We start from the raw sequence: 25,269 nt of genomic DNA on the forward strand, positions 1-25,269 counted from the left end.
CTCCCGTCAGCCAAACAAAGAGCGAAAGTTGGGATTAGCAGAAATGAACATTGAGAACGACGTTTACGACTTGCTCTAAGCCCTGTTTCGCATCTCCAGTGACAAGGTGAATGTCCATAAGCGGACGCCCGCCGGGTCCTGGGAGCCCAGCAGACACGGCCCGGCAGCACCCGGCAGCACCCGGCAGCAGGGTGCTACGACGCCCACCCTGCCGTCCCACGCATGCCACTGGCCCCAGCCCGCGAGGGGAGGCAAACTCTGCCCTGGAATTCGTAACCACCTCTCGGGGTGTTGAAAACTAAATGTTTCCTAGGTGAACGTGTTTCTGCAGCACATACATAACTCGGTGCTTTGTTGCACCGTTGAGATTTCATTTTTTAACCATACAAGAAAAAATAAACAGGGGGTTTTGCCTCTTATCCGATCAGAAGGGAAGTGTCCTCGTCCACTCTGAGGACTTAAAAACATCAGAAACCTTATTTAATTTTAAGGGGAACATTTCCTCCACGTCAGTTATCTGTGTAAATACTGGCAGCTTAACGGAGGTATAACAGGTCAGAGGACCCGATCCTGGACGCAGAGCACTCCCAGCATTTCTGTGGAACCGCGTACCACGTATGGCTTTTTACCTGAAGCGAACACACAGCAAAGGACGTTTGTAAGTGGGGCCAGACGAACGCTGCCCCTAAGCTGTATGAAAATTCTGTAAGATTCTGCATAATTCGTCAGCAAGGGAGACAAAGGAGAAAGCAGAAAATGTTTACAATAAGCCGGTTTCCCAGTCTTTTCTGTCTCACTCCAGCCTAGTTAAACTGACCTAACAGTGCCATTTTTCTTCCTCTCAAAATCTGCAGTGGGGGAATCAAATGTGAAAGCAAGATCAATTCTGTTCCAAGACAGTAAATGAGTTTTAGATCAGACTTGTTTCAATTTATGGAGAGAACCCAACTATGCTGGCTTAAATGCATTCTTCCTCTACCTATGAAATTGTATTACAGTGCTATAGAAAGAGTAAACTATCATTATTTTAATCCAAAATTTGTTTATAATCTAGCAGGAAGGAGAAAGCCAATATGACTCGGGTCATAACTGTGCATTAAACTTTGTATTTTCATTCCTGTTAATTGCATAATTCCATTAAACCACGCTATTTATTTTAATCTAAATTATATAATGTTTTCTAAATAAAGCTATTTCCATAAAAATGATAATCATTTCATAGGAAGCAGCTGGTTTTTCCATCACAGTGATGACCAAACTACATGTTAATCTTAGAAGTTTTCTCCTGTTACACGTAATCGTAACAAATTTTCTTAAGCAGTCTGGACAACCCGTGACCTACATACAGTGGAAGATGCACAACGTCAACGCAACAAGTCAAGTCAACGCAACAAGTCGCAGGGGTCAGGGATCACAACCTTCTCCATCACACTGGTGTCTGATACATAAGCGTATCCATATCAACAACAACGTGTATTTTATTCTCAGCTACTGCAAAGCCACGTGAGCAATGCATGGCGGTCCAGCTATTTTAAGTTGCCCCTTCCTCCCCAGGCTCTGTCACCCCAAAGGTGCCTGTCCCCTCCATTTCGGTAGCACACCTATAGCCGGGTCTATGTCGCAGCTGATGTCATTGTCATTAGGCTCTCTACAGGGCCACCAGATTCAACCAGATTTGTCTCTGGAGAAAATAAAACCCGAGTGACCGGGCACTACTGGAGCAGGGGGTTATGTTTGCGTGTACGTGAGTAGTTCTGAAGATGAAATCAGAGCTCTCCAAGGCCAGGACGCAGGGTAAAACCGGCTCCTTTTCTTTTTGGCTATTGCTACACATTTTCAATTACAACCCATCCAAGCCATAGCTTGAAACAAAGACTCTGGCAATAACATCTCTTATGCGAAACCGGTAACTACAGCAAGAGACAGATAACCACACAAGCAGCAATTAGTTTTCCAACACGTAGATCTCCAGACCAGCTTCCTGTGGTGTCAGCCCAGCGCCGGTACTGCTGGATTGCCGCCCTGGCAGCAACTAGCTGCGTTGGACAGCTGGAATTGTACTCCTAGACAACGCACGATCGTCTTTACGCCACGAGGGACACAAGGACTAGCTGAAGGACTGACTGAAGGAGGTGGGTCACAGCGACCTCATCACTGCGTTCCAGTACTTCAAGGGTGGCTACAGAGAGGACGGAGGCTTTCTCTGCACAGGGAGCCACATGGAGAAGACAAAGGGCAACGGGTACAAGTTGCACTATGAGAGGTTTCATATTGACATAAGAAAGAGGGGTTTTTACGATGAGAACAATCATTCGTTGGAACAACCTCCGCAGGGATGTGGCAGAGCCCCCATTGCTGGAGGTTTTCACGACGGGATTGGACTGGGCGCTAGATCATCTCGTCTCAGCTCCCTTTCCCACAAAAGGTTGGGCCAGGTGATCTTTTGAGGTCCTTGCCAACCTGGGCTGTTCTGCGATTCCATAATTCTTACTACTGCTCTCCATAGCACTTTATTCCAACTGGCTGTGGACCATCATCTCAGAGATGATCCCCAACATGACACTCAAGTCACACACATTTGAGTTGATTATGTGCTCCTGTGCTATGATATTTCATAAAGATGAATGCAAATGCTTATAAAACACAAAATTAAAGAAATTCAAAGTTAACAAGGGATGTATATATTTAAACAAGATTTTTTTGGTTTGCACTATAAGTGCTTAGTACAATCAGTTGCACAATGATGCAACTCTGTTGCTCATATGGAAAGAGCACATATATGATGAAAAGATGGAAAGTAACATTGATACAGTATATGTAAAATAAACCACTTCAAAATGTATGGTCACACACGTGCAGCCCCATACATGTGAAGACAGGACATGCCATTTTGGATCAGATGAAAGACTGCTCGTCCAACCTTATAAGCCACTGACGTAGGAGCGATTAAAGCAGGTCCTGCTGCAGACAAGTAGAGGGGAACTGCCCCGCCGGCGCCGGCTCCCGGTCCCTACCTGTCAGCAGGCTGGACTGCAGTAAGGGTTACACCCTTCACCACAGCCGACACTTACCCGAGTTTTCAGTGCTCCTTGTTAGCCCATAAACGCTTAACGCCACCAACATCTTCTAGCACTGAGTTCCCCACGTGCTCGGTGCTGGAGTAGCACAGTGAGCGTGGGGAGAGACAGAGAAGCGAGAGGGGAGCCCCGGAGCACCCCAAGCGACCGCGCTCCTGGTGCTCGCACGGCAGGAGCGTGCCTCGGGACCAGAGCCTCCCGTCTGCGGGCTGTTCTGGCACGCGGCCGGTACTCCTCTGAGGAGCAAGGGCAACAAAAAGACAACCACGACTTCCACACGTTTCTCACTCAGCAAATCCCGCCTTCTTCCCAATGAATGCAAGAGCTCCCGGCAAAGGCTATTAATTAAAAAAAAGTCAAGAGAAACTCCAAAACAGGTAAGAGAAATCATTTCCAATAATTGTAATATTAAGCATGAATCAACCCATCCATTGTAAATCCAAATCCCTGCTAGTTGCCTCAAAAGCAATATTATGCCAATTATTTTTATATATTTTCTCCCACAACTCTCGTTCCTAAAATGACCAAGTCCAATATCTGACAGGTGTTTTCCTGGGTTTGCGATGATTATTATCGCACATATCTGTAAGATGGTAAAACTTCCTATTCTGTTAGGTAAGGCTGCCAGGCTTGGCATCTGCAACCCTAATGAAGGAATAATCTTAATTTGTATGATGAATTAAATTAGTTCTGAGTTTCTCCTCATCTCACTCATTACAGAGGCAAGCACAGGCTGATTTATTGACTTGCCACAGCTTATGAAGAAGCAGTTCATAAAAAGTTATTCTGAAGCTTCCTTTTTGAACATGCAAACTATTGATTTGCAACGTTTGGGCACTATTTTCTTAGATACAGACACTGATCAGCGAAGAGACACGAAGCTTTGGTTTTCCCATTTGACGTACAAAGAACAGCTATTTTAAGTTGGTAACATCGCATGTAGATAATGTAATTGAATCCTCAAACGTGCTATTGCTTACTGGCTGTTTAAGCCCTCTGTAATATTTAAATACAACTTACCTGCCCTGTCAAACACCACCTCTAAATGTAACATTTAAGAGCAGGCATCAGATGTATAAAACATAGCAAAATAAACCTACAATTTTTTGAGAATTTTTTTGGGGAAAGAACTCCTCTTTTCCCTTTCGCACAGCTATCCCAGCTCGAACATGCGTGTGACCAGTACGGAACGTGCCGTGGTTTAACCCGGCCGGCAGCTAAACACCACACAGCCGGCCGGTCGCTCGCTCCCCCCGCGGGGCGATGGGGAGAGAATTGGGGGGAAAAAGTAAAATTTGTGGGTTCAGGCAAAGACAGTTTAATAGGACAAAAAAGGAAGGGGGAAAAAATAATAATAGAATACACAAAGCAAGTGACGCACAGTGCAATTGCTCCCCACGCACTGACCGATGCCCAGCCAGTTCCCGAGCAGCGGCCCCCCGGCCAGCTTTCCCCGGTTTACGTATGGAGCGTGACGCCGTACGGCCTGGAGCGTGACGCCGTACGGCCTGGAGCGTGACGCCGTACGGCCTGAGCATCTCTTTGGTCAGTCGGGGTCAGCTGTCCTGGCCGTGTCCCCTCCCTGCTGGCGGGGCGGTGTGAGAAGCTGAAAGGTCCCTGACTGCTTGGCAACAGCTAAACCATCGGTGCGTTATCAAGGTTACTCTCCTCCTAGATCCAAAACACGGCACTATTCCCGCTACTAGGAAGAACCTTAACTCTACCCCAGCCGAACCCAGGACAGAAGAATAATCTAGACTTTGCGCATGATCTGTCTCACTAAAGACTGTTATTGCTTGTCGTGCCATCAGTGGCGCTCAGCACATTTCATCAGCCTCCCAACCGGTCGGCTATTTGTGCAAAATGGAAATTGTAATCAGATTCCGATAGAGAGGGACCTTTCACCACCCACATCAGGGAGGAAAGGATCAATTCTCAGGTAATAAGCCCGATCACAACGCTCTGCGGCCAGAAAACATCTACCGCAATTATGAACCATGGCTGCAATACCTAGCACAGCTAACAGGTAAGCATCCCTGCTCTCAGTTCTCTTTGTTGCCTGCCCCCGGAGCTGAAGCTATACCTTCTATACCTTCCTTCAGAGCTGCATAGTACTGGCAGCATCAGTTCTGCTTCTCTGACAAGAAACCGCTTATTAAAAATAAGCAAAATAGCTGTAGAAACAAAAAAAAAAATTTTTTTTTTTTCTGAATTTCCCATCTAAATGCAAAAATTTATATACCAGAAGCTGCTTTTAAATACTCAGATACTCAGGGGCAAGGACTGCGATAAAGACGATCCCTCTGGAAGACGGGGAGGAGAGGCGAGCCCAGCTACGGAGCGGGGACCTTCTGCTAGTGCCTCGGGGTGGCACACGGAGCAGCCCCGGCAGGTCTGCTCAGCGCCGAGCAACGCCTGCCACTGGACTGCGATCTCTGCAGAAATGCTCTTTCGCAGGAGTGCAAACGCATACACACTCGTGAACATGTGGAAACAGAAAAGATCCAAATTAATCATGGTACACCCCGCTAGCCTGATATTACATTTACTGGGGCAGGTATTCTCCTCTTGAACTACGCCCGCTTCCTGTACATACATTTCCCTCAGGACATTAAAACACACGGCTGTAAGCCTGAAGTCATAAGAGCTTAAATCAGGAATTATTCAGCTCACAAATGCCGTGAGGTTCCCAGCAACGTTCCACTCTTACCTATCTCACCCGGGCTCGAGAAGAGGCCGTGAAGAGCAACGGGAATGGTACCGCTGCGGGACCGGACCGAACCCTGAAGGGCTGATCCTCAGGTCCCCCGTGCAACACGAGGCTCCTTTTGGAGAATTAGGGGCCGAATGAGACTTGACTGGAGCGGGGAAGGGGCTCGGGGATGCCAGAAGGGACCTCTCGTGCCTGGACCAACAAGAGAGAACCCCCTTTAACTGCCTCTCACAATAAAACACCGTAAGTCCAGATCACCAAAACCCAGCGGGGCTGGGCTCTCCGCACCTTTCCATCGGACATCGACAGCATCCCTACATCTGTCCAGCCACCCGCTTTCACAAGAACCGCAGAAAACTACAATCTCCAACTTTGGTGGCATCAGCAGTCTTTTCAAAGGGTGCCAGGGGATGGTACGCTCAGAGCAGCAGCAACATCGTACACCTTTTGTTTTCTTAGGAAACGACCAGTATGTACATCTCCTGCAACACTCTTCACTCCAAGAGATAGCCGAGTTGTGTACTTCTACAAGAGAAACTTCTGTTCCTTCTCTGTAAGGTGGGAATAACACTGTCCCTTTAAGTTTTTACAATCCCACTGATATCTGACACATTTGTAGAGCAGGATTTCCAGATACGTGGTACTACACCGAACCTTTGACCTAAAATCAGCTTCCCCCAAGGCCGGCTGCTCCTGCAGACGCTCAGCTGCCGCAAAGCAGACCCGAGTCCTGCCGAGGGAAGGGCACGAGAGACGGGGACCAACCCGCGGAGCTCGGCACGGGGCAGCCAGAGCCTCGGCACCGAGCGGGCACACGCTTCGGGCCCCAGGACGCTGCCGGCACGCTCTTCCACGCGCACGGCCCAGGGACGTGTGCCCCTGCACGCTTCGCGGGGTGAGCTTGGGGATCACCCTGAAAGCGCAGCCTGCGACAGGCTGCGAGGCAGGAGGAGCGGTGCTGCAGGCTGAGCTTTAACTGCTTGAACGTACAACCTCCAGCACCTTCCCAAGCCTCCATCGTTGGGTTTAGCCTCTCCCCGCCCCGGCTAACGAAGCTTTGCTCTGTCTGCTCGCACGCAGCTGGGTCCCGCGGTGCTGCCGCCCCACAAGCTGCCTGGCAGAAACAGCCTGTTTTGACTTCCTTCATGTTAGATGAAAACCTAAGTGTTCTCCACGGAAGCGTTCACATTTTGCCCAGTATTTCATACGAGAGCCCGTGCTCGAACATTTGGACCCCGAACGCAGATAGAGAAGAGATCCACAAACGCGGTTACAACCAAGAGGCTTCTTGGCAGGTCTGCCACCCTCCTGGGGAACACCGGGGCTCGTCCGAGCAGCCCGCGGGACTCTGGAGAGCTGAAGTTGGAGGGAAAACCACAATATCTTGACCTGTTATTACCCCACTGGGGGTATGGGTCACAAAGCTGAGCCTCCACTTACGGAGGTGTATGCACTGGTGGAAAACTGAACCGACGGGGACTTGTTTGGTGCTGAGCCTTCCTCATAGCCCAAGCACAAAGAAGAGAGATTTTAGTTCGCTGAGATACAACAAATTACAACAGCTAAGATGCTAAATATGCAAAAAGGAAACATCCGATTAAAAATATATAATTCAAATTGCTCACCTCCTATAGGATTTGGGGGAAAAGGTGAATTTCATTTTTAAGATTTGATTTTGTTGCTAAAGCCAAAAAACAGATTCAAATAGGGCATAATATCTGCCACAAAGATTGACTGTTTTCTGCCATACCCATTGACTATTTTTTCTAAACATTATCTCTAAGGCTAAGATATAGATTTTCATAAACTACCATTTTTCCTTTTTTTTTTTTCCTTCTTTTTCTTCAGGGACAAAATTCTGCTTGAGACACTGATCCAATCACATCAACTCAGGGGGAAAAAAAAAAAGCACGCTTTAGACTTACTAGTACACTAAATTTCAGAGCACGCTGACTGAAACATACAGATCCAAATAGGGAGAATAATGTCATGAACCAGGGGATCCACACAAATCCAAGTCGCTTTCTGCATAACTGATAGAAAAATACAGCCAGCAAAACGGCACGCGCTGCTAGCAGGCTCACTGCGACCAATAAAACCAGTTATTTGCTTTAATCACGCTGTTGTGTTTTTGGTTTTGTTTAGATTAAGTTCCTGAGCCAGTTTGCCTAATTTGCTCTGAAAGGCTGCTGTTGAGGTGCTCGACTGATTTATTGCTTCTGCAAGCGATGATCCCGAGCGCTCGCTCGTCTGTATTAATTGCTGCTGCAGCTCAGCCTATCTGCTCGGCAGTAGGTGCATACAATTAGCGGGGAGCCACCTCCTCCTCAAAGGATTCGGCTCCTCCTCGCCTGGAGTGGCCACTTCAGTATTCTCACAATACAGAGCTCGGGGATCAAAAGACATTAGAAAAGGTTTCCAGGTAGTCGATGGAGCCAAAACTCCTGTGTTCACCAAGAGCCTCAAGTTTATCCCATGTTAAATTCTATTTTCAGATGAAATCCATTTGGGATCCTATACAAAAATCTGCAGTGCTGGAAACCCCAATATAACAAAACACATGAAATATCTAACTTGCCACCCCAAGTAATCCTGTGCTTGCTTGCTTTTTGTGTACCTATGTATGTGTAAAAATGGATTGCAAAGCCACAGCACAGCCTGAAAGGCAAACCTCTCTAACACACACGACTCTGGCAGCAACGGAAATATTGGGAAGCTAAATATATTGTTAGAAAAGGCATTCGCTCATGGGCTGCAGGGACGAGACTTTTAGAAGATGCTACTGAGTGCTGAAGCCTGAATATCAGGCAGTAAAAACAACACAAAAAAGCAAAAATCCACAGCTGAGGAAAATCACAACACACACAATACCTCCCCTCCAGTTTTTGTAGGGCAGCGGCCCTGGACCAGAGACCTGACCTGCGATCCTCACGGCCGCTGCTTATCCTCTCCTGCTCCCAGCCCCGTTCCGTGCTGCCCAGCTCTCCCCACCGGTTTGCCACGCCGTCCCCAGGGGATGGGCTTCCTGGGACAGGACCCAAAGGGACAAGGCGGACGCTCACCTAAGGCAAAAAGCCTCTTCCTTAACGGCAAATCCCTGCTCCAAACACGGAGCTACTGAAACTGTATTTGCTTTGAAAAAGAAATGTTTTCTTCATCCTAACCTAACGACTAAATTGTTTTGGCTGAGGGTTTCCAGAGATGTGGCTGGTACCTGCTCAAAGGTGTAACGTGTTACAAACACGGCTCTGTAAGGGAGAAAGTATCTTAACACCAGGCATCCCTACACAGCTGTGCAGACAGGTAGATTTCTATTTCTGCCCAGAAATCTCACTCGCTTCCCCTCCTGCCCAACATGCATAAGGTCAGCTCCTATGAATTTGGGACAGTACAATTAAAAATGGCAAATGGTTTCAGGAGTCTGCGTTAGGAACCTAACTGCTGGCTACCTTACTGAATCCAGAAACCAGCCGAACCGGAGCGACTGCCATTGTTATCCGACGTGGAAACCCTAAACTTCGCTTCGGAAGGACATACGTACGTGTAGCCTGCAAAAACGATAGAACTAACTCAACGCCGTGAACGTGCTGTCACATATGACACCGACTGAGTTAAAGGGCAAACCGCTTATCGTTAATAACTATATCGATGGCAGATGCTTTGGAAAATATACTGCGTTAACAACAGAATCAGGTATTTGCATATTCAGGACAGAACAGTCATTCAGATTTATCAGCCCATTAACTTTATAAACACAGCATTAGCTGCGGTTTAAGTGTGATGTGGTGCATCTGTAATGAGAAATTCTTTGGGTGGCATTTTATAATTAAATATCTCATGAACTATTTGTAAGGTCAAGAGAGATTAATGCAGGATGTCAGGCAAGGTCACCACATGGATTTCTAGAGAATTCCACCCTCTCAAAATGGCACTATCACAATTATTGTTTTCTTAAATCCAGTAAATCACAACGTGCACAATTTATACAGCAAAAACTCTGCAAAAAACTCAACAGTGTAAACGAAGAAGTAAATAATTTTGATAACTTCTTTGAAATAGAAAGTATTGTGGCTTAGGCTACGTGCAATTTCTCCCGTTACTTTGGATAACGCGCAGCATACAGCTTCAATATGCAGTAACAAAATGATGATTAAAAGGTATCACGCATTGGACTGAAGGGGAGGAGAGGCATCATCAGAAATGGTTTCTGGCCAGCAGAAAGCTGCAGCAGGTCCCAGCTCTCCCCAGTCCCAGCATCTCTGAGTAGCGAGCGGGGGAAGGATGCCGTGCTCCTTCCGGGAGCACTTCGGGGGCAGCCTCCCAGGCTTTGGTCAGCACGTGCTGCACACGCTGCCGCACCAGCAAGGCGAACGCTCCCCTTCAACGGACAGAAACCAGTAATTGCTTTATCTAAGCGCCGCTGGTTCACACCGTCGCTTACATCCTACAGCCAGCTTTCACAAGACCAGACCATACCTTATCAACTCTTCATCTGTTTTTAAGGGCCAAAAATATTTGCTGTGTCACTGGAAGACAAAGAAATAACCTGTGTGTAGTTTAGTATTGGGTCTGAAAGTCATAACAGGACACAGATCAAAAAGAAAAACCTGAAGTCTAAAAGCGTACTAGGAATTTTGCTGCTTCTTATTCAAAGAACTGAATTTCTGAACAACCGCTTAGTTTTCAAAGTAACTCCTTCTACATACACGACGTAAAGACAAGAATGGCCTTTTAACAAGTACAAGCGTATAAAGAAAAGACATCCTGAGAACAGCGTTTCCTGCCAAGTGATATTTCCATTTTTGGCGAGTCTTTGGCGCAGATGGGTATGGTGGAAACGCCTCCGAACAGCCGTTCCCAACACCGTACCTGCTGTCAGAGGTACTGGCACGTCATGCTCCGCTTGAGCAAAATATCTGAGAAAACAGTAACTTCTCAGCTCTGTGGAAACGCAGCATTGTAATGCGGGTTCAGGGCAGGTCACACCACCAAGACAGCAATACTGACTCTAACCAAATTCTCGTAGTAAGGGCTGTCTGTAAAACATGACGACGATGATCAAATTTACTGCTAATGCCACCATCAACCAAAAGTACAACCCAGTACCTCCTGTATTTTTTACCTCCAGCTAGCCTCTATTTCTGATCATCTTCTGGCTCTTCATCCATTTCAGGTATTCACGGCCTTGATCTAAATTTTCAGCGTTTAAGGTGTCAAGCTTCATCTACACTTAAGCTGCAGGAGGGGAGATGGAGATGGGATGTGAGGCAGAAATCCTTCCCTGTGAGGGTGCTGAGGCCCTGGCACAGGGTGCCCAGAGAAGCTGTGGCTGCCCCTGGCTCCCTGGCAGTGGTCAAGGCCAGGTTGGATGGGGCTTTGGGCAACCTGGGCTAGTGGAGGGGGTCCCTGCCCGTGGCAGGGGTGGCACTGGGTGGGCTGGGAGGTCCCTTCCAACCCAAACCATTCTATGATACATTGAAGATTGAATTTTGACCTATCAGGCGGCCAGACAATTGTGCAGTGTTTCCGAGATTACAATTAATGGGAGTTCAAAGCTGGAGTTTATAACTCTGCTAAGCCTTATGTAATAAAAATAACGTGCAAATAGATGAACAAAGACACTGGAGGAAAGAACTTGTGAGGATCAAAGACAGGTCCTGGTGTCACAGCCATGCTTCTGACAAAGTGACACCACTAACGACGGGCTCACATTAGACTTCACAGACTGTGAGAACGACAAATTTGAAGCACTGTTGATGGAAATGATCTCACTTCTTTTCCATGGAAGATTAGACATTAGGCTCGATAGCCTAGGAAGCGAAGCACAAATGGAACCAGCTCCGCTTGTGGAACGTGCCACTGGAAGACTGGAGAAGACAAAACCGATCTCTGCACCACCACCAGCTTCCAAACAACACAGAGAGCACTCTGCACTGCTCAGTCTAATACAGATGCCAGCATCCTCTTACTTTATGACATGTCTAAAAGACAAGCAAAGCTTATTTTGACCCTGTACCCAAATACAGACCTTGGGAGCGAGACCACTCTCTGGTACAAGCAAGCAGAAAGGTAAGAAATGAAACCAATACAAAGCGTGTCCTCGGTCACACTGGGGCAGATGGACTTCAGGACTCCTTGTGCACGCCAGACAGCATGCAGCCCTGTAGGACGACCGGCGCGCTCCTTCGGATCATTTTTGGGTTTGATGTGCTCAACAGTGCACTCGAAGTAAGCGTGTACAGCTTGCGGAACCAGGGCTCCAGATGAAGGACAGTCCCCCTCGTTTATCATTACTACCAGTCCTCCCCCCCGTAACAGCTTTGAGCTGAGACAATACACTGGTTTTCAATTATTTGGGTTTTTTCACTTCTCCTCAAAGGCACTTGGGCATCAGGTGAAGACTGAACTAGTGCAGGAGGAGAAATCCACTGCGGTGGAATTATTTTATAGCTAACCAGATAGCGGATGTTTTTCAAGCAATGCTGGCAATGAGTCTGCAGCGCTTCAGAGAGACCTCACAGAGATGACAGAGGGGACTTGTGCCAGACTCCACATAAAACAAGCACCAGCACGCGCAGGAACTTGTACGAGCCCAGGGCACTGCAGCTGCATTTGCTTCTATTAGATTTTCCAATATTAACATCGAATAGTCAACGCATAGGTAGGTAACCATCTTCGATGAGATCACGTTTACTGTCCATACAACGGATAATTACAGCAACCCTGCGGTGCTAATTTTGATACAGGACCAGAACATAACACTTTACACGGCACACACTGAATTCTGCCATTTGCTATTAATCTGCCTGATTTTTACATCAGACATCTCACACGCTTCCCCCTGCCCTCATCGCCAAGTATGTTTTTCTATAGGCGACTGATCCACATCCCAAAACGTACGTGCGTGAAGTAAGAAAACTTGCCAGCGCTCAGTTCCAGGGGGAAGGACTCCCCTAAAAGCAAGACCCACCAAGTGCTGAAAAAGAAGATTAGCGAACGGAAGAGGCAGGAGTAGCACTGACGTCTCCTCCCTCTCTCCCTACTAACCCAAGGGATGTTTTCAGGATTAAAAAAAAAGTCACATAAATACAGTCTTAAATGCGAGTGATTTAACTGGGAGGAGAATAAAGGGTGTCAGAATTTCAGCAAAGAGCTGGTGGGTGCCAGGGAGCGCCGCACTGGTTCTCCCCGGGGTCGGTGCCTCCCTCCTGGCAGCACCACGGCAAAGCCCACCCAGTCACCAGCTCCACCGCTCCGTTCCGCTCACTCCATCTGCACCGATTTCTTGGCAACCTCCTCTCGTGGTATCGCTTACTGTACCTTCAAAAATTTCTAATCTTTATCTTTTCCAGTGAAAGGATATTTTAAATGAACCGTTTTGTGCTGAAATGTCACTAGCAGCCCTTCCTCCCCCAACGCCAGAGCAAGGGAAAACAGGACTCAGGATACTCACACGTGTGCCTTGCCAAGGAATAATTCGATCCACCGCTAGTCAAACCAAATCCCTCGGGAATTTGGCTGGAACTACGTGGCCGAGTGAGCAGTTTTGGAGGTTCGATTTCAGCTCCAAATTCCGCCCCGATCACCCCCAGCAGGACGATGGCTGTGGCTTGCTTCCGTCTCTCTTCATACGACGTAGAGATTTTTTTCATTTGTGGGAGACCAGCCAGACAACCTGAAACGAAAAGTAAGAAATATGAGAAAAATCAGAAGCAGGGTTGCTCTTTAATACTCCAAACAGCTGTGTGCTTCCCAGAGAAAATAGGAGAGGTTTCCGTTTAGCTTAAATCACGTCTTCTGGACTGCTGACTGCCCTCACCAGGATTTTCAGCTGGTGGAGGTGATTCTGTTTTACTTCTCACAACCTACAACACATAATAAAAGTCTAAATACCACCTACTGCAAGGGCTGTCTTCAACGAATCCACCCTTCAAAATCTGTCAAGATCTCGCGGGGAAAAGAGAGCCACCAGAAAAGTCTCTAATTGCACAGTTTATTTGTTCAGTTGATAAGAGATCTGTGGAATTCTGTGTTTGTTTAGTTTTTGTGAAAGGTGATTTTTGGTTTGCTTCTTATTAATTTTTAATTTGCATAACAAGTTATAATATTTTTTTTAAGAAGATGGATTTTTAGGAGAACACATTTGTATTACATGAAAGCATCTTTTGTTTTAGGATCCATCACCACATTCAGATTCTTACTAAATTTTAGCAAAACAAGTCTATGTCATTAAACCAAACTAGTATTTTTGTAAACTGAAATGTTACATATGGTAGTTTAACAAACATTCTTAAAAACAGTGAAAAAACTTCAACCAGACTATGAATTTTAAATAAAACTGAAGTTTGTATCATTAGTCTAAGCCCAGGGATTCTGAATGTCAACAAGCAGATGAAGTTTTTTTGGTTTTTTTGAGTAAAGAAACAAAACCTTAGATGAAATCGACTGGGAAGATTTTAATTCCCTATTCATTGACTCTGACAAGTAGAGTTCGCTTTCACCTACGCTACTAATTCACGGCGTAGTAGGAAATGCCCTACCATATATTCTACAAAAATAACAAACTCTTCATCCTTCTTACAGCACTCCGCTGGTGAACCTTTGCCAAGAAGTCAGAAGGCACCACCTGGCACCGAGCGGGCTTGCGGCTTAACGAAGGGGGAATTAGTGAGTTGCACTAGACGTCTCTCTCTGCTAATGACGTCCACGTGGCTCGGTAGGAACCGAAACGTTGCGTACAAGAAAGCTAACCACATTTGAGAACCTGTGTTAGAAGGCCGTGCTTGTTCAGGCAGCCACGCTGCGGCTCTGACAGCGACGTGCCCCCCAAAAGGGAGAGAAAAAACAACGGAGAGCTTAACAAAAGAAAGAAAAAAAATCAATAGTAACTGCCTTCAGAGGAGGAGGGATGGAAATGGGCTGTAACAGACAAAGCAAAAAACGTAACGCTTTTAATCGTTTAGCAATCGCTTATCCCACTCCCGCCATCTGCAGACACAGGTTTCTCGTTAACATTTGCACGTGGTCCCCTGCACGTTCCGCCTTCCTGCGGCCTCCCCTTTCGGCACAAGAACCGAAAGCCGGTGCACGGCAGCTCTTGCACGGCCCCGGTGTGCGCGGCCGTGCACAGCCCGTTTCCCCGGGGGTGCCCCCGCCGAAGGGCATCGCTGGGAATGACTGATGTCGGCTCCCTCCTGGCTCCCCGCGTCCGCCTCCAGCCCAGGTGCTCAGACAGAACCCGGCGTGACATCTTAGATCAAGATGAATTGGCACAAACTCCCGACCCAAGATTGTTTTATACCGTTTAATTTAGTTTCTTCCCCTGCTTGGATGAGCACAGCTCTGGTTATGGATTTCTATTCTAATGCGCTGCAGCAGGCGCGGGGAGCAGGCAGCGGAGCAGATGCTGGAGCAGGGGACCGCGGGATGCTGATCAATAGGCGAGGCGCTGACCCCGGCCGCGCCGCCCGCGCCGGCCACGGCTCCCAGGCGAGGAAGAAAGGAAGAGCGAACACATGTGCTGCTTCCAGTAGGAAATTAAACCACGGGGCACTCGCTGCACCCTCCCCCCCGCCCGCCTTTCATTTGATTACAGCAATATGAAGTTAACCCTTCGTTAGATCCCGAAGGACGGATTGCGGAGCATCCTTCAAATTATACGCCTGGCTCAGCAGAACTTCCACGTTTCAACTTTAAGCAGCGACTGCCAAACTAGCCGGCATCCGCAAGCTCCATCTCATCCCGCGGACGGACAGCGCGCCACGAGACGGTTCGTCTGCAAGTAATCCAGGACCCAGCAGGAAAATTCCCGGGCTTGCGGCAGCACGGTGCCGGCGCTCGGCGCAGACTCCCGGCTCAGCTCGTTCCTGCTGCTGACCCCACGCCTCCAGCACCCAGATGTCGAGGAGACGATAACTCTTTGTTAACCAAACAATAAATTCCAACCAGAACAGGGTGGGAAATATCCTTACACCGTTTCATTAGCAATCTGGTGCACGATAGTCACTGCTGCAGCGTAGGATTTTCTACCTTGAAAAAAACAAACCCAAGAAACTACAAAAAAAACCCCAAAACAAACCAACCCCAAAAAATCCCAAAATCAACAAAATCCCAACCCTTCCCCAGCAACATCCCTCCCCCAAACCTCCAGATAAGAGGGGAAAAAACCCCCAAAACCTCAAGTATTTTTGCTCTACCTTTTTTTTTTTTAATTACTAGTGGAAACACACAATTAATTGTAATGATTTAATGATTTCCTACAAATAAACTGAGAGCCATTTGGGACATTTTAAAATGAAATAATGTCTATAAAAGTAGTCCTTTCTGCAGTTTCATTTGTCTCATGAAAATTTGGTATTTTCTCACAGCGACGTGCCTCCATTTAATCATGCTAAAGGGTGACACAGAGATCCATTTTCTTGACAGGACGGTTGATCACCCTATCACAGTAAGAAAATTAATAACCTCAAATAGCTCTATGTGGAAGACAGAGGCTACACTGGTGAAAGGACAAAAACGTTCTACGTTTTAGTTGTAAAAATAACACGCTTCCAGATCCGCACGCCCAAAGAGAAACCCATCGTGTCCAGGCACTTACCTGGCTGGGTTTTCTTTAGACAAAATGACCGTATTAAATATTTCAAAATACCTCCGGTTTTGAGAACTGAACATCCACAACTGCTTAGAGGAGGCAGCTTTACAGATAGCATGAAGCATATTTATGAAGTGTTTAAACTATAGGTAAAATATTTCAGAAGTTTAAATTGTCTAAAAGGCTGTGAGATATTGATTACTTCATTTAAAAAGCAGTCAGAGAGTGCAGCCATGAGGTCAGGATAAATTTAACAGTTTGAAGCACTTTACTAAATAACTCTAAAGATCATGTTAATTGGCTTTGCACAGTTCTTGGGTAAAATTAATTTTATCCTAGCTTACAATAAAAGGATTAAAAGACAAATTAAGTTCTCCAGGTCTAACTGGAATAGGAATCAATGGATTTGAATTAAGGCTGAAGGCGGTTTTATGAGAGATGGACTGCTACCAGGTACTTTATATCTGCTATTAGGCACATACCGATGGTACTCCCGTACGGCGTTAGGTATTAAAGCCTCGCAGAAGTAGGTGCCGGACCCATTTGTTACTACCAAACGCCCGCGCGCGGTGCTGCCGCGGCGGCTGAGCACAGAACAGTGGCCTCTGGTAGCCCCAGTCCACCGGAACCGTGCCCAGCCCTGCTCCACCACACGGCTACCGTCACCGAGAGCCACCCGGCCACAGCACGGCGAGCCAACACAATTAATTATGGGGCTGGAATCGCATCCAGTAACTTAACTGTAAAGTTAACAACAGTTAATGTGCGTAGCATTCTTTAAAGTGAAAAAACCCCTCGAAAAGACGTTGCAGTAGCCCCGCTGCCACGCGCTCCGGCAGCCGAGAGAACCCTCACCTGAGCTCAAATACAGCCCAGGTACGCCACAGCGAGGGCCTGCGGGCTTCTGGGCTTTCCGAACAGAGTATTTTGAAAATACGTAATATATTCAAAATGAATAATTTGCTCAAGATCACAAATGTACTTTGAACCAAACGTGGGTGAGAACTCGGGCCTTGCGTCCCAACCTGGTGTTTAAGAGCACAAAGCAAACCGACGACCGAAGGCCTCTCTGTTTGTGCGGCTGCCCGTTTCCCAGCGCCAATGAACACGGTCAGACATCTCTGCCTGTAGATGAAAGCTCGCAAACTGAACTCCACGAAAAGCACCGTCACTTCTCCCTCCGGCCTGCCACGTCCCTCTCTCTGCATTTCTTTTGGCAAGTTTTCCGTTTATTTATGAAGGGGAGGTTTGTAACTGGGTGGGTCAGGATAAGGATTTGCATCCGTCCTTCCTCCCTCTCCTTCAGGTCTGAAAAATATATAGTTGGGTATATTCAGAGAATCCTCGCAGCGCTTCCGTCAGATGCCAGGGAACACACAGCAAAACGTGGCAGAGACAGAACTTACTGGCATCAGCCACTCCAACCGTTCACAATTGCCACTGAGATCGTTTCTCGGAACTAGATGGGAAATTACAGAAGAACACACCAGAGCTATGGGGGGAAATGCAATTTTGCTTACGTTCAGCTTGGCTCTCAGTAACATAAAATATTTCTTCATCTCAATTGTACTCTTTTCTTGCAGTAAATAAACGTACATCACGCCCTGCTTGTGACCTAAACAGGAAATACCAAAAAACTTTCAGACAACTATACACTAAACGTGCCTGTCAGAGACATTGATTGTTTAATTGTTCAGGATTCTTAAAACCAGTCAAAGCCATGCTATGGGTTTGCCTACATCTCTAGTGTTTAAGATTATATCCAGAAGAATAATCCCAGTAATTTCAGCACCTCCAAGCCAGAGAGTTCACCATCAATCAACCCAGAACAACATCATAAGGAAATAACAGAAAGCGACCACGAGGAAAACGCAGGAAGACGGGAAACAATCCGTTTTATCTAGCCTTAGGAGAACGGTGGCTGCTCATCGTGACCCCGAGCCGACGCAGAGTAGGTGCGTGCGGGAGGCGCAGGCATTCCTGCGGGCACAGCTCCCTCCGCCGGCACAGCGCAGCAGGCTCCCGGGGGCACCGGCCGGCCAGGGGCAAGGGATGCTCTGCGGCAGGACAGGCGCCCGAGCCACTTCTGCACAGCTTGCAACACGGTACTAACAAGCAGTGACTCCATGCAGCGTCTTCTCATCGTTAGGTTCGGCTTACCTTGGATTTTAAGAAGCACCTTCCCATCACAGCAAAAAGAGCAACAAAACCCAAACAACAAACCCACTGCGCCCCCAGGCCCCAAACAGACAGCGTGGATGTTGGACGCGGTCTTTCGCATGCAAGTGGTCTTTGCTAAATACGCTTCTGGTGGTTCGAGTTACATTTTCTCAACTGTTATTTGTTCTTACTATTGGAGTGTAGGTGCAACACACAGGAGACAATTTGGTGCAAGAGAAGGGAAAGCAAAGCCGTGCCTAAGGCTACCTTTCTCTGGCTCCTTCCCACCGCACGCAGCTCTCCGGGGAGCCAGAGCTCCCGCCCGGCACCGCCAGCGCCCACGGGCAGGTCGGGATGCTGTCCCCTGCCAGCCCGTCTCCAGGATGGTAATTCTCACAATCTATTGCCTTATTTCCTCAGTCACAAGATGATGTACAAAAGACAGGGCCAAATACCACGGATAGACCGACCTCTTCTGATAAAAGAGCGTATAGACGAGTTGTGAAAGGCCCTACACCCGGGTGAAGCACGTCACCATGTGCAAAGCTCCCTTTGTCACGATTTAACTTACACATTCGTTCTCCCATCACTTACCAGAAAGGCAAAGATATAAAGCTTTTTTCTTTGGAGCAACTTAGTTCTATTTTCAGTCTTTCGTTCATCGATAGATTCCTGAAGTTGTGACCCTTACCTCTTGTAAACCAGAGCGATTCCAGTGTCTTCAATATATTTATCAGATTTACAGGAACGCAAACTGAAAGCTCACCTATTTTGTGAAAGGAATTTTTTTTCCCCTCCCACATTAAAAAATAAAAAATTTCCAACTTGACTGCAACCATGAGAGCCGAGATGTGGTGGCTGAGCACAACACAGTGGTTAAAGAGATTGCTAACTCTGAAACCTAATATTTATCTTCTATGGTTATTAAGCATTTTTTACCCTTTTCATTTTTGCTGTTTTTATAGTACTTCAAATTGGGCTGGTCCAGGAAGCAATAGGAGAATCAAACCTAAATTTCAAACAGCAGCTTGCGCAGTAAGACATAAGGCACTTTGAAATCAATCTTTTTACTATTCCTGTAATTGAGACGAGAACTATAAAAGATTAAAACCAAACTACACTGCAGCATTATCCAGGTATAGCTGAAATACACACCGTTGGAAGAAAATTTATTCAAGAAGAGAAGTACAGGCATTTGAGTGTCATAACAAGTATTTTTAAATTAAATTAAACCTCTTGCTGTGTTTATAAAGATATCTGCTAAAAAACTGTTAGACAGGGGAGCCACATAAGAAAAAACAATACCTTTTATGAAAATTTGCTGCACGTTTCTATTATTCTCACTGATAAGGTACATGTTTAAAGAGAGCTATGTATGTGTTTACACAGTGAAAGAGGACTTGATAACACCACTTGAAACTAAATTTAGGTAAGGATGAGCAAAAGAACTGCCCTGCAATAAAACCAAAAGCTGTTTTGGGAAGCTTTGTTTGGCTTCTCCTCCCCCAAAGGTCTCCTCCCTATCGGCATGCTGAGCTGATTTATTCGATAATGCCCGTCTTGCTATTTTCTTTTTCTGTCTGCAGCAAAGGATTTGAAATAAGGGAGCTTCGTTACTACTGCATACCCTTATTTTCCTGGTATTTCATAGGACGTCTTACAACAGACAAGCGTAATAACTAAATATCAGTAAGTGACACAGCTTTGTATTATTAAAGGCAGGACATTTTCTGGTTTGCTTTTTGATACTACATTCCCTGGGCAATGCCAGTAACACGGTGTTATGCGGGCAGCCAGCTGCAGCAACTTCGAAAGAGAGGAGAATTACAAAACCTCTCATGGTGAGTAATAATATTTATTAGGCAAGTATAGAATATTATTTTTAGAAGGCACTGTTGCAGCCACCTAAAGATTTACAAAAATTGGAACAACAACAAAAGTTTGTTTGTTAAACCCTTCATTTAAGACCTCATCTCAAATCAAAGGTCGACCCCCCGCAAGGACCTCAGGTCAGACACCCGGGGAGCTCAGAGCCCGCGTGTAAATCCCCACAGCTTCCCACGCGGCACGCTGCGAAACCTGCGCTGTTGAGAGATGGCAACGTGCTTGGTAATTAAAAACAGTAGTTTCCAGGACAAGGAAACCCGTCTGGAATCTGTCAGCCTCCCATCCAAGCACCGCCTAGCAGCTACTGGCAGCCTTAAGGGTTAAGACACTGATTTTCTTCTGCATAGGTGGTGCTATTTTAAGCCAATAGTGTGTTTAAATCCACACCAATGAAATCAATACAGCGCTGCTCTGCTCAAGGTGAGCCCAAATAAACCTGTCGGAAGCCCTGAGAAATAGGCTTTGCAGTACACGCCGAGTGCTAAGTGCCTTTCGGTCCAGAGATCCGTCATTATTTAATCATTCTTCCCAAAGCGCTCAAGGCCTGAACCCGCCGGTGCCCCCTGGGCACAGCGCAGCCCCTGTGCCCGTCAGCACTGCCTTGGGCCAGCACACCTGGAAACAGCTGGCCGCTGCAAACAGCGCTCGCGCCTCCCGAGCCTATTTCGTGCACCAAGCGTGCCCTAACTGTTTGACAAACGGGCACGCGTTTAAATTCCTTGGGTCCGTCTGGCAACCACACGCGTAGTACGGCTCTCTGAGTTTTCTCACGCCCTCAGGGTTTACCAGAAACATTCCGTACCTTGGAAAAGCCACCCAGCATTGCCTAAACCCCAGGCTGCTTCACGCCTTCAGATTAACGCTAGCGACAGATGACGCGTATTAATTACTCTCATACCGTTATAGACTCTCATCTGGCCTCACCGCAACTTCTTTTGCGGCAGGAACTCCTGAGTTGGGTGCCAACGACAGCTTTGTAACGAGGCTGCGTGACACACCAGCAACCTGATGCCATCTCCGGCGGCAGGTCCCGACGCTGCTGTGGCAGTCACTGCCTGCAAGGTACCAACGCCCCCCCCGTTTACCAGTCGCTGAAGACCCGAAGCATGTGAAGCACCAACACGTTTGGGTTTGGAATACGCAGGCAGAGAGGTTTACCTGTTTTCTCTTAGCAATAAACGGTCCTTTTTTCACCAATGCTTTGTGAATTCTGTGCTGAAAAGCCCTATTCGCTTTCCAAAAGCAAGCGAGCAAAGTAGCTGTTCCCTTCAGCACGCCTGGGTTTTCACCAAGAAGCTCGACTAAGCAATCATCATAAACTAATTTAATTCTGTTGAAAGCGATGTAGCCCAAAGTATTTAATAACTTGAGAATAAATTTTACCACAGTGACATCGGATTGGTTCATACCACATCCAAACCCCACAGAAATCAGTAATGTAGGTATTAATTGCCCCCTAACCTTGCCATTTCAATTTTTAGATGCAGTTTTGTGCTGTAATTGCCAGAAATCTGTATTTCTCTTCATTACTGTCTACACAAATGAGTCATAAATAAAAGCGCTTTAAATGTTCATCATACCTTTTCAAAATTTTGATGATAATCACTTTAATGTCACTTCAACTAAGGGAAGTTTTGCTGCATTAAGGCAGTGACTTAAAAGCAGCGAGTCACGCTGAATAAACCCCGCCTGATATTTTCCCATCTGATCAGCAGAGAATCCATTTTGTCTTGGAGTATTTCCCTGCTCTCAGCTCTGCGAGGAAGCAGCATCCTCACCCATTTTGTGTTCCCAGAGCTGCAGCAGTGAAACAGTCCATCATAAAAGGAACGGCACAGCAGAAGAGAAAATTCCAGTAAACTGCAACAGATTAGACTGGTGGCTGCAAAAATGTGCACTAGGTAGAAGAGCACACAAAAGCCTTATGAAAATTAGAGCGATGTCTGTCGTACAGATTCCTAAACGTAGGACAACTCCGAGCATTTAAATAACTCTACCATTAAATTACACACAATTTGTAATTCCATTGGGTAAACCAAATACTACAGGATAGTAAAAGATTGTATTATTAACATCTATATTAGAAGTAAATAGTTTGCACGTAACTAAAGCCAGATAAATGTAAACATAATTTTTTTTTTAACAGCATTTAATAAGCGACAATTAAAGAAATTTATTGTTGAGTTCCAGATCTCTCTAGACATAGGTAAGACTTCAATAAAACCGATACAAATCTGGACGTCGCATTCTCAAGTATGATTATTATTTTATTGAAAGGAACGTAAGACTAAACCTATTTTACATTACAGTCATTTTGAAACTGAACGGCAAGTTTTTTTGATGCTTTATGAAAGATGTTGTTCCTATTGGAAATCAATAGGAAGGCAGAAGAAATTAGATAGCTATGATTTGCCAAGAAATCAATAAGAAATACAGCAATATCAGAACCCGTGTTCTTTAAATTTTCCATATTAAAATTCGACTTGCACGTGACCAGAACACATGTGAGGTGCCACTATATTTTAGTGACATATCTATCCTATCACGTCTGACAATTTAAGGTATTTTGCTTTTAAGGCCTTTCTGATTCTGACAGATTAAAACACATTCCCACCGCTTAAAAACATTATTTCATTTGAAATGATTTAATACGTCCTTAAGAACATCCTGTAACACAAAAACCCCGCTGCCAAATATTTATTTGCAGGCACCTCCTACGATGCCTCGTATCACCGTCACTGGAGGGGCGCGGGGAGCTCCCAGCTGCAAAGGCACTGGGGGAACTGGGGCGGCAGAACGCCGTGCTGCGTTGAGCGGCACCCCAGCACAGCACACGTTTCTCTACGGAGAAACATTTAGGGGAAAAGGAAAGCTTTCAGCAGAGCACCAAAGAGGTTTTAGATGAAGGTGAGGGTTACGTTTCATCAGGAACTCCCCCCTGCCAAACGCACGCCTCGGGAGGTGCTTTTCAGCGCTGATCCGGAGCCTTCCCGCACAGCCTCGTGCTCCAGGTACGTCCTGGTCCCACAGCACGGGTACCCAGGCACATTCACATCTCCCCCCGCACCCACGGGGGGCAAGGAATTCCACTAATGCTGGGAAACACGTGTTTTAATATTGATTGGTGGCTTGTTTAGCAATATAGAGGGTCTTTAAACCAATATTCTTTAACAGTCAGAAAAATTTTATTCAAACTATAGTAGACTTTACCTTTCAGCAGGATCGTTTTCATCAAACAGCAAAACCAACAAGACGCAATTCTCATTTTCTGATTCACTCTCACCTAATACAGCTAGAAACCAGAAGAACAAGCATCCCTCCGAAAGGCAGGTGCGGGTCTGCACGGGAGCAAGAGGTGGCAGCGGCAGGGAGGGAAGGAGCCGCAGGGCAATACCAGAACCACACCGGCCCTGCAGAAGCCGAAAGCCCTCTGCCACGGCTGGGGAGCCCTGGGGCTGGGGAACCCCGGGGTCAGGGAGCCCCGAGGCCAGGCGGTGGGATGCACGACCCCACGGGGAGCGGGGTTCCCGGGGCCGGGCGGTGGGATGCACGACCCCACGGGGAGCGGGGTTCCCAGCCTGGTACCGGCAGAGAGGGACCCAGCGATGCCTTTTGGCCGACGCGATTTACACGCGGCTTTATCGAGGGCTCCAGCGCTGAATACAGAACACACTCTATTTGGCTTTCAGTCAATTAAGCTTTAAGCTGTCAGCAAACAAGACTTTTAAGTTAATTTTGAATCACCACAAATCAAGTTGAAGGTTGTGAAAGGGCACGCTCACATGCCAGCATGAAAAAAGGCAGTTTAATTGCCTCTGAATAGCTATTATATGCTGCAATTGGCCTATTGAATCTTAGATGATCTATTTATTTATCAAAGTGCAAAGACTGGTAAAAGAATGAAATGTATGAACTTTAATCGTCTTCCCTCTTGTGTAAGTAGGTAAAATTAAAATGTTTGCATGTAAAAAGTATGATTGAAATTATCTTTTCTAAGTTCAATATGTTTGCATTACATTTTATTTTTGGATAGTTACAGCTGTCCAAACTACAGCTGAATTGTGAAAACAATTAATTTCCAATAAAATAAGGTATTGTTTCTTTTTTTTTTTTTAAAGCTTCCATCAGGTTTTTCATGTACTATGTAGATAACTGATGTTTTGAATCTGCTAGCCTGAAAACCTGTCTAGAAGAAAGTATAGAAAAATGCCATAAAACCAGCTGCTATTAAAATGTGTTACAAAACACCACTACAAATTTCACACCAGACCTCTGATTTCATGGAATATACTGTTGTTTAGAATAAAATGACATCAGACAACACCCACAGGAAGAGGTTTTCATCAATCTACCTACAAAAACTGCAACACAAACTAAGGAAATACCGTTTTTAAAACGTATCAATAGAACAGTAGGGACCTCTGAAAGGATTACCCCAAGAAATGCAGTCTACATGCTGCTGGGGTTACAGAAAGCGGTCTGACAACACGAGAGGCTTACGGTCGCAGGGGCGAGGAGTCCGCCGGATCCACGCAGACCTTCTCTCTTCCTACGTGACTCCAAGCAGACCCTAAGGCGCCAGGGAGTTGTGAGAGCTGTTCTGCACCCACACGGTAAACTCTGCCTATCTTTGGTTCTTCTAATGAGCTATATGTAATTATAAATGAAATTGTGGCTTGACATTTTAAACCTTATTTAACATCTATGTCATTTTTCACCAGCGAGTCCAAAAACGTAAATTAAAAAAGCGCAGAGGTTTCAGGTCTTTGATTTACATCACTACTTCATTGCCTCAGGAATTAGTATAACCTCAGGGCAATAGCATGTAGATATCTAGGTAA

The 25,269-nt window shown here is 46.3% G+C and overlaps 1 protein-coding gene across 7 annotated transcripts in view; it reads right to left on the minus strand.

Annotated features, from left to right (window-relative positions):
* Positions 1 to 25,269, minus strand: part of WDR7 (WD repeat domain 7) — a 136,216-nt gene that overhangs the window by 50,100 nt on the left and 60,847 nt on the right. For all 7 annotated transcript variants that reach the window (XM_054810998.1, XM_054811001.1, XM_054811000.1 and 4 more), the window contains one exon: positions 13,244 to 13,465. In XM_054810998.1, coding sequence (XP_054666973.1) covers positions 13,244 to 13,465 — 222 coding nt within the window. The remainder of the gene's footprint in view (positions 1 to 13,243; positions 13,466 to 25,269) is intronic.

Source organism: Grus americana, chromosome Z (genome assembly GCF_028858705.1).
Source record: "Grus americana isolate bGruAme1 chromosome Z, bGruAme1.mat, whole genome shotgun sequence".
NCBI classification, from domain to species: domain Eukaryota; kingdom Metazoa; phylum Chordata; class Aves; order Gruiformes; family Gruidae; genus Grus; species Grus americana.